General features: G+C 34.5%; 2 protein-coding genes and 1 pseudogene across 2 annotated transcripts; 1 reads left to right on the top strand and 2 right to left on the bottom strand.

Annotated features, from left to right (window-relative positions):
• Nucleotides 1-240: 240 nt before the first annotated feature.
• LOC141604244 (5.8S ribosomal RNA) lies at nucleotides 241-356 on the bottom strand (annotated as a pseudogene).
• A 601-nt stretch (nucleotides 357-957) lies between these two features.
• LOC141600400 (ubiquitin-conjugating enzyme E2 22-like) lies at nucleotides 958-5059 on the top strand. Its single transcript, XM_074420636.1, has 7 exons — nucleotides 958-1216; nucleotides 1877-1996; nucleotides 3094-3238; nucleotides 3816-3893; nucleotides 4067-4179; nucleotides 4268-4371; nucleotides 4446-5059. The coding sequence occupies exons 2-7, from the start codon at nucleotides 1994-1996 to the stop codon at nucleotides 4753-4755; spliced, it is 753 nt and encodes a 250-aa protein (XP_074276737.1). The 5' UTR covers nucleotides 958-1216; nucleotides 1877-1993; the 3' UTR covers nucleotides 4756-5059.
• A 968-nt stretch (nucleotides 5060-6027) lies between these two features.
• Nucleotides 6028-8532, bottom strand: LOC141600399 (calmodulin). The gene is made up of 2 exons (XM_074420635.1): nucleotides 8317-8532; nucleotides 6028-6634 (listed from the first exon to the last, which is right to left on the bottom strand). The coding sequence occupies exons 1-2, from the start codon at nucleotides 8390-8392 to the stop codon at nucleotides 6261-6263; spliced, it is 450 nt and encodes a 149-aa protein (XP_074276736.1). The 5' UTR covers nucleotides 8393-8532; the 3' UTR covers nucleotides 6028-6260.
• Between the last annotated feature and the right edge of the window lie 1432 nt (nucleotides 8533-9964).

Here is a 9964-nt window from a genome sequence, read left to right as displayed (position 1 = left end):
TCCTGACCTGGGATCGCAACGGTTTGGTTGCAACAAGGCAACATCAAAGGGTCCTTCGAGCTCACGTTAGCACCGTGATGCGCGACGGGTTGCTTGCTTAGCCGAGGCCTTGTTCACCACCTATCGCCGCGGCATCCCGATACCGAGGGCTCCAATTTTAGGCCAACCGCGACCGGTGAGTCACGGGAGACCATCCTCCTTCCCCTCCACTCGGGATGGATTTAGGGGAGACGCGATGCGTGACGCCCAGGCAGACGTGCCCTTAGCCGAAGCTTCGGGCGCAACTTGCGTTCAAAAACTCGATGGTTCACGGGATTCTGCAATTCACACCAAGTATCGCATTTCGCTACGTTAATATTGGACTCTTTTTAATCGCTCGGAAAAAAATTTCTTTAATAATATAGATAGATAGATATAGATTTGTATTATATAACAGTAGGTCGTGGTATAGACGGGTGGGGCGAACAGACGGGTAAAGACCTCTAATAAAATGGGTAGGGGGACAAGGTGGGGCACCCCCATGTACTTCCTACTTTATGGCAAATGGTTATTTTGTGAGGGAAAATGGTATCCGTCTATATGTATAGACGGATAGTGTCCGTCTATAATGAGAATTTGTGATTGATTGACATAATCAAAGCTAGGGGACAAAAACAATACCAACTTGTTAGGTGGCTCCCACTTTCAAATTCATTCCGAACAACCAAAAAATACTGCAAAAACTAATTTCATTTCATTTACTCCCTCCATTCAACAATTATCACCCCATTTCTCCATTATATGTGAGAGGTATTATATTGAAATGGGGTGATAATTATTGAATGGAGGGAGTAATATTTATTTCTTTAAAAACAAAAACCAAATCCTCTAACGACTATATACTCCTAAATAATTCAAAAAAAAAAAAAAAGAAATTTGTGTAACGTCTATAAATCAGAAAGGCGTCTGTACCAACACGTCCTTTCAATTAATTTAATCCATTAAATCATTCAAAAGATACCCACCAATTAAACTTTTTTTTTTAATTTTAATATTATGCGGGGCCTTTATGTCATTATATATTAATTCATCCACAAAATTATCTATCAATTCCAAAATCTCACCAATTTTGTAAAATAATACTCATTGTAATCATAATTGTAATTTGGTCCAACACAATTATTTGAAGGCGCCTCTTTTTCTCTCATTTCTCTTCATACACTTCACTTCATATAAGGTTTTTCTTCTTTTATATTTCCCTTTATTTTTGTTTATTTTCATTTATTTTTATTGGTTTATTAATTTTTGATTCAAGATTTAGTCTTTGTGGTGTAATGAGATGAATTCTAGTAATTTTTACCCCTTTTTGTTTCTGGGTTTTGGTAAATTTGTAAGATTACATTGTTGTTTATTAGTTTGATGTGTCAAATTGCCTGTTTTAAGTTTGATTGTTGAATTAGGGTTTTGGGTATTGATTTAATTTTGATCTAGGGTTTCTTTGTTTTTGGGTGCAATTGGGTCTTTTTACTATTTTATATTTGGCTAATTAGTCATTGGATTCTTGTTTAATTCTTAGCTAAACTAAGTGGGAATATTGACAAGGGTAAAAAATTTGAATTCTTTTTGTTTGTTGACTTACAATTTTACCATGGTTTAAAGATTTGTGCTCATCAAATCTTTTGACTTTTCAGGATTGTATTTTGATTCTTTAGTAGTAATAAAGTTTGGATGCTTTTGTATTTAGATTTATTTAAGAATTTAATTCTAAAATCTGGATATCGAGTGATCATTTGTTTGGTGCATGCTAATTAATAATGCAGAGTATCATATTAGCATGCTAAATAGGTGTTTGAATGATTAATGTTTTCATTAGTGCTAAATTGGTGTTCCTGTGTAGGTGACCCTGCTGAAGCCACTTTCCTGGTGGTGGTCATAGCCTCGTAGGTGCTTCAGCGCGGTACAGGGAGAGAGCAGGATCTTTTATCAAACTAACTTGTCAGGATAATTTGTGCTCATGGTAATGCTCTTCTTTCATCATCTATACATGTTTTTGTAAAGCATTTTTACTGATTAAATGATGGCCTATGTCCCTCAGAAATCAGAATCAGTTTTGTATCGAAATGTTTGGCTCGGTTATTCTTTGAAAAATCTTCCTTTTTTGGCTTTAAATGAAGCATTTAGGCGTCTACTTATCTATAGATCATTGTCAAGATACGGGTAACCAAGATAAGGTTAGGAGTCGGAGAACATAGATAATAGCCTTATGTTGAGACGTTGAGTTGTGTTCCTTTCTCCATGGCTACATGGGTGTTCACAATGCCTACACATGTTCACATTTATGGAATTGTTAAAAGGAAAATATTGTGTTTTAGTGTGGTCGAGATCTTAATTATGGATTGATTTTGCCAATCATATTGCATCATAATCACGGTATTAATTATTAAGTATTGGGTTCAGTGTTGATTGTGGAATCTATTGTTGTGGCCTGAATTTGGTATTGCATCATAAATGTCGTCATGGTAACCTTCAAAACTCCATGAATTTACCGCGATGTTATGTTGTAGTGTAAATTATAATGCTTTCAAATGGGAGAGAGCGAAAGATTAACATTTGGTATTGCATCATAAATGTCGTTGTGGTAACCTTCAAAACTCCATGAATTGACCGCGATGCTATGTCGTAGTGTAAATTTAATGCTTTCAAATGGGAGAGAGCGAAAGATTGAGTTATATGTAAATGTGTGATAGTGATGATCTCTGAACCCTGATGATAAAATAGGAATGCTCATTCTGTTAGTCGAGAGAGTAATGTTGCACTACACTACTGCACTGTCTTGAATCTTGATCAATAAAACTTGCTTGTTTTTATCTCGGAATTCATCAGATACACAAGAGATTCTACTGCATTTCTATTTGTAAGAAGTTGGGATCGGTCATCACTGATTTGTTCAGTGACTTCATTTACAGCAATTGCTCACCTCGTAGAGATAATATCAGATATAAAAAGCTCGCGAATTAATTTTTCATTCTTCACACTTCATAGAGATAATATCAGATATAAGAAGCTCCCGAATTTGGCACAGCTGAAAGAGTTTTTTTTTCCCCCTTTTTCCAGGCTACCAATGAAAATCTTCCACCAAATGTGATCAAGCAGCTCGCGAAAGAATTGAAGAACCTTGATGAAACACCTCCAGAAGGAATTAAAGTGGGTGTTAATGATGATGACTTCACAACCATATTTGCTGATATTGATGGACCAGGTATGTTACCACTACTTACCAGCAACTTGATGTGGCATTAGGTTGGACCTTAACTTTCAAGATAGAGTTTCCAACTCTGGTGTAGTTATTAGAGATATACTGATTTTCTCGTTTTCCTTCTAATGAGGAAACGAAACTAAGCTAATTTTTATAATTTGACCAACCTATTGTATTCTTTTGGTTGTAATGAGCTTGGTTGGACCTTTACTTACTACACAAGGGTTCTATGAGTAAACATTTACTTCAAAATGAATGTTGATTTGTAGATTACCAACCTGTTTTAGGGCCAACTTACCTCTTTGCTTTCGGATCCACCAAAGTAGGTTGAACCTCTTCTTAGTTATATATATACTTGAAATAAACTTTTTTATGTAATATAAGCAAAAGGAACATGAACTGAGACATAGAAGTAGCATGATTTGAATTTAAGTGTGACTTAAGTGGTTAAGCCTTTCAAGTTTTGTTTGATTGAATATTAATTGGAGATATTGAACATTGGTTAAAGTAAGTCAGCTTCCGATGGCTTGAGTGGTAAGCAAAACTTCTGGAAACTGAACTCTGATCTTGAATTCTGCAGCTGGGACACCATATGAAAATGGTGTCTTTCGCATGAAGTTGATATTGTCAAGTGATTTCCCCTATTCACCACCTAAAGGTATCTATTTAATTTTTTTTGTGTACAATTTTTATTCAATTTATGATTTCGGCTATATGGTGCATCCTTGGTTAAGCGTGCTTAGAGTGAGGATTTAGAGGCAGTTTTATGTTGTAAAGAAGCAAGCTCTTTATTTAATTGCTCGTTGACGGTTCTTTCGATTGTGGTTGCAGGTTACTTTCTTACGAAGATTTTCCACCCAAATATATCAAATGCGGGTGAAATTTGTGTGAACACCTTAAAAAAGGATTGGAATCCTACCTTGGGTTTACGCCATGTTCTTTTGGTATGTGGAATAGACTGATTTTCTTTGTATGTACGCCGTGTCCTTGGACTCGTCAATCAATTGTGCTTAATTTATCTTCCTGAATCAGGTCATAAGATGTTTACTCATAGAACCCTTTCCAGAGTCAGCTTTGAACGAGCAAGCTGGCAAGATGTTACTCGAAGATTACGAGGAGTATGCAAGACTTGCTAGGTAGTTCCGGTTCTCCTCTTGAACATATATATTTTCTGATTGAACTCTACAATGTGATTTGGTTGTTCTGGCAGGCTATACACAGGAATTCATGCTAAGCCCAAATCCAAACCAAAGCAAGGAGCCATATCTGAGTCAACCACCGCCTTGAACGTCGACCAGAAAAATACCTTGGCTCAGAAGGGTGAGTTAAAGAATCCACTTGCAAACACTGGTGCGGCCCCAACATCAACAGCCACCAGCAAAGGATCTAGTGGCCCATCAAACGAGAATGGAGCTGCTGTTGGGCTTGACGCTGCACCGCCTGCAGCATTTAAAAAGGAAGGCGCGTTGAAGGAGAAGAAAAAGATAGATGCAAGAAAGAAAAGCCTGAAAAGATTGTGATATAATACATTGTTACCGACAGAATAATATCTCGTGATTGTCTTCCACAACCTTTCAGTGCGGTGATCCCTTTTGGTTGGCGGTCATAAGAGATGAGAGGGAGTCGAAGGCCATAACGATATGGACTAAATGTACTGTATGAATATTGTTGTTAGTTGAATGGGAAACGGCTTTCAATTCACTTATATTTTTGCTGTCCATTAGCCAGTCTTTTATTCTGATTCACTTCATGTCTTGCTACATTGCAATTGTACTAATCTCCATTCTTTCCGCTTAATAGAAGCCTTTATTCCTGTTTTGTTAACACCAACTCCCTCTTTGCAATGTACTAATCTCCACACTAGATATTTTTAGTGAGGTTTTTTACTCGAAAAGAAAAAAGCTAAACAAATGATTATTCTGAGGTAAATCAAAAAGGAAAAAGTTAAACAAATGACTATTAACAAAGTAGTAAATTGCAGATACTGTTTTCATAAGCTCTAACATCATGTGTTGAACATTTTTTTCACAGTTCATGAACTACTCGAAAGATCAGCAACTTTGAGAAGGAGCTTTGAAACAACTTTTGCAGAGGTGCCTGAAGCAATTGACTTTTACAAAAGAGCTGCAAAACTTTGAAAAAGAGCTCCGAAACAATCAGTTGTATAGGTTAAAGAGAAGTGTATCGTGTATTTTCTTTTGTTAATTTCAATAACAGCGCTCAAGGTTAAACAAGAATATGCCTCGGCCATACAAAAGATGATGAAAAAAAGCCCCGCGTTAATGTTTCTAAAAAATCTCGCAAGAACAAAAAAAGTGCACTTCCATAGTTCCATACTCAAGTGACAGCTAAACTGAACCTTAAGACCAATGTTTTCAGGATCGAGATTCTACTTTGGATCGAAAAAGGGTGGCAGGATCGGATCGCAGGATCAAATCAATAGCTCGGATAAACAAGTTTATATAAACAATTTGGTACAGTATAATATGTGATTGTATAATGTTAAAAGTTTATTTAAGGACATGAATGTCTTAATAATCATATCAATATATTACATATACCTTTAATTTAGAGTTGTAAGTATAGAAGAACAACCAACTCACAAATTTATAACACAAAAAAACATTTTACGATCCTGAACGATCCTACCATCAATCCTGTACGATCCTACCCGATTCTGTACCGATCCTACCACCAAAACGATCCTATGACAATTTGAATCGTTTTCCACTTTTTGGATCGTAGGATCCGGATCGCGATTTTAACAACAATGGCTAAGACACGATGAATCATTACATAAAACAAGAAACACTAATTAAACAAACCACAATCATAAAACAGAAGTCTAAAAATCAAGTTCCATGACGAAAACCTATAGATCCGATAATAACCTCTCTGATTCTATGATTTCTAAACCTTTTCTAAAATCAGTGAGGGGATTTTAAAGAAAGAACCACAAGAATTCAGAGAATCAGATTTAAGTAATCACTAAGCCATTTTACAAAGTAGACTTCTTTATAAAACCTCACTTCGCCATCATCACTTTAACAAACTCATCATAGTTGATTTGCCCATCACCATCGACATCAGCCTCCCGGATCATCTCATCAACTTCTTCATCCGTTAACTTCTCGCCCAAGTTTGTCATGACATGGCGCAGCTCAGCTGCAGAGATGAACCCATTCTGGTCCTTGTCAAAAACTCGGAAAGCCTCCTTCAGTTCCTCCTCGGAATCTGTATCTTTCATCTTGCGGGCCATCAGGTTGAGAAACTCGGGAAAGTCAATGGTGCCATTGCCATCAGCATCAACCTCATTTATCATGTCCTGAAGCTCAGCCTCAGTTGGGTTCTGACCTAGAGACCTCATGACGGTTCCAAGCTCCTTGGTTGTGATGCAGCCTGCCATACAAAACAAACGATGAGTACTGGGTGAGACGGTTTAGCCTGTAATACCAATCCAAACACTGACGTACTCCTCGAATTAATTGTGAGTATCACATATTAACCAGCTCATATAATTTTCCAAAAGAACATACAAATTGTCAAGCTGGTAGCTAATAGGAGGGCCCTTTCACAATAATGGTCGTTTAAACACATTTGGCGAAATCAAAGTCATATTGAAATAGTAATCATACTCTCACATCCAAAAATCAATAACCAAAACAATATTGTTACCACACCTATCAAATTGGCATTAACAATTGACCAACAATGCAACTCACTTGTACTTGTCATTTCTATCTAGAAAAAAAAAAAAAAAAAGACTTGTTGACGTCATCAATCAATGCTACCCATATTCTATAACCCATTCTGCCCAACTTAGCAATTTGGAACTAGCAGAACGACAAAATCATCAGTCAACAAATACTTGCACACGCATAAGTTAAAAATGGACATAAAAGAGACAAGGGTTAAGTGGTACTTGAATAAGACAACCCGTGAGGGCAGAATACACGTTACGGATGAACTAATGCTCAGACTTCCACGAAGTTTCATGGGTTTTACTTCATAATAATGTTCTAATTCTAGCTTCATCGATTAAGCATAACAATGAACACAATTGCAGACAAGGTGAGTCAGCACATAATAACAATCAAGTCTCTTACAACAAGAAGTCAACAACCGACACCTAGAGCAAAGCTCCAGTACGAAAATAATTTGGGATTGACTAACACGAATGGTGGTCAGAGCCTCACAAGAGTCCACCATAAGGATTATATAAGGATAAGGGAAAACAAATTAATATTGGAAGCTCTCACCAAAGATCGTCAGAAAGAAATCTAACCCTAATACAACCAACACAGTAGCAAAATCGAGCAAAAGTATAAACTCATTGCATGATCAGACAAGAAAATATCCGGCCAAAAATCAACATAAAACTATTATTAAGACATTAAATTGCTTGTCAAGTAGCATAAATATAGCCATGTCCAAGAGTCAAACGCTCCAACATCGTGTAACATAGATTCCAACATAGAAGAAGGCACCGGCCATGGAACATATGAGAATAAACAAAAGGTGAAATAATGGAGCAGATTCAAACATTATGACAAAAGAAAACACTTGATTTTGAACTTGTTCACAAATATAGCAATGACCAACATTCCCAAGACCATGTCATGTGCAACACCTACAGCCAAGTCGAGGTAGCATAGATTCCTAAATCCTAACTTATTCCAAAAAGTCGTTCTGAATATCTTCAACAACAACCACCACCACCGAAAGTGCATATCTCCATCAAAATTCGAATTAACTACGATAATCTCCATCAACATATTAGGGATCTTAACCCTAATATCATAATAAATTTAATTTAACGAACTAAACAAACGCTTGGTTAAACAGATACTTTATACCACCAAATATTACCATATAACCCTAAGATTACAAAGTATCAGCTATATCACCGTACCAACACCGTAATTTAACAAAATCAATGATGAACCGCACAAATAATTATTTCTTAACCTATCAATCAAGAAGCATAACATCAAAAAACAAGTAGAGTAGCAGATCTTTAGCATTTATGAAACACAATTCATATTCAAGAACAAAAGAAAAAAGAGATCTGGGAAACGAACCATCGCCATCCTTGTCGAACAAGCTAAAGGCCTCCTTAAACTCAGAGATCTGGTCATCTGTCAATTGTTCCGCCATCTTCTTTTCTTGGTTTTGCTTGCCTTTCTATTTCTTCTCTCTCTCCCCTCTCCTTTTCCCTTTTACTTCTCAACCCTTCTTTTCTTCTTATTGCTCTCCCTCTTCAAAAATTATTAACTTACCTTCTCTTTTCATTTTTCTTTTACAAATCAATCAATCAATACTATATATTAAATCCAGAAATCAAGGGACTTCAATGTAATTAAAAAAAGTTATACAAATTAATTATACTATATAGTTTTAAATTAATAAGACTGTGTGATAATCCGATTAAGGGATCTCAATGCAAATATTATATAGTTTGGGTTAAAATTAAATTATATAGAAGCTTGGTAATTTTCTTAAACATGGTCAATTTCCTTAAAATAAAATAATTAATTAAGATGGTCAATTTCCTTAAAATAAATTATACTATATTGTATAATTCTTTCGATTTGATTTAATACATATATGTAATATATTTATATAAATATATAATCCTCTTAAAATTGCATGCCTAAGTAGTAAAAGTAATTTCGTCAGTAAAGAAAAGAATTATAATAACATTGGATATAATTATATGATAGTAATCACTCATTTGAATAGTAAAAGTAACAATATTATCAGCGAGATTAGTGAAAGTGGTAGAAACAACAACGGAGATCTTGAAATAATCAATATTAATGCGCAATAGTGAAAGTAACAATAATTACGGCAGAAGTAGTGAAATTATCAATATTAATGCGGCAAAAGAGTGACAAAGAATAATAATTACGGCGGGAGTAGAGAAAGTAACAATGATTACGGGCAAGTACTGAAATGTTATTACTATTGTTTCATTAATAAGAGTAAAATATTAATAGCGAGAGTAGTGAGTTTGTCTCAAAATTTATTTCATCGTAATTTTAGGATATGTCATATAAAAATATATTAATGACAAATTTATGAGTTATGCAACTTTAAATAATTTTATTTAATGAAAAAAAAATTAATGGTAAGTAGAGGTAGCCCGACTTCAATTTAATTAAAGAAAGTTATACAAATTAATTATACTATATAGTTTTAAATCAATAGCACCGTGTGATGGACCCGATTAAGGGATCTCAATGCAAATATTATATAGTATGGGTTAAAATTAAATTATATAGAAGCTTGGTAATTTTCCTAAACATTTGTAAGAGACTAAAACATGGTTAATTTTCTTAAAATAAAATAATGTAATTAATTAAGATGGTGGTCAATTTCAAGGAGACTAAAAGAAAAAGAAGATGCTTGGTAATTTTCCTAAATATTTATAGAAGATGGTCAATTTCCTTAAAATAAAATAATTAATTAGTATAAATATGTACACTTATGGTATTAATTATTATCATCATAAAATTATATATTAAATTTAAGATCTATGCAATTTCATTAAACTTTATAGTTTATTAGATGTATAGAGATGTTAATTATTTAACATACAATACAAAAATATAATATAAGTAGGTTATAAATAATTCAAGTTAGATTCCATAATATATAATATTGCATAATTCTTTCGATTTGATTTAATGCATATATGTAAAATATTTATATAAATACATAATCTTC

Source organism: Silene latifolia, chromosome 9 (genome assembly GCF_048544455.1).
Source record: "Silene latifolia isolate original U9 population chromosome 9, ASM4854445v1, whole genome shotgun sequence".
Classification (NCBI taxonomy): domain Eukaryota; kingdom Viridiplantae; phylum Streptophyta; class Magnoliopsida; order Caryophyllales; family Caryophyllaceae; genus Silene; species Silene latifolia.
This window is presented reverse-complemented; position numbering and strand designations above follow the sequence as displayed.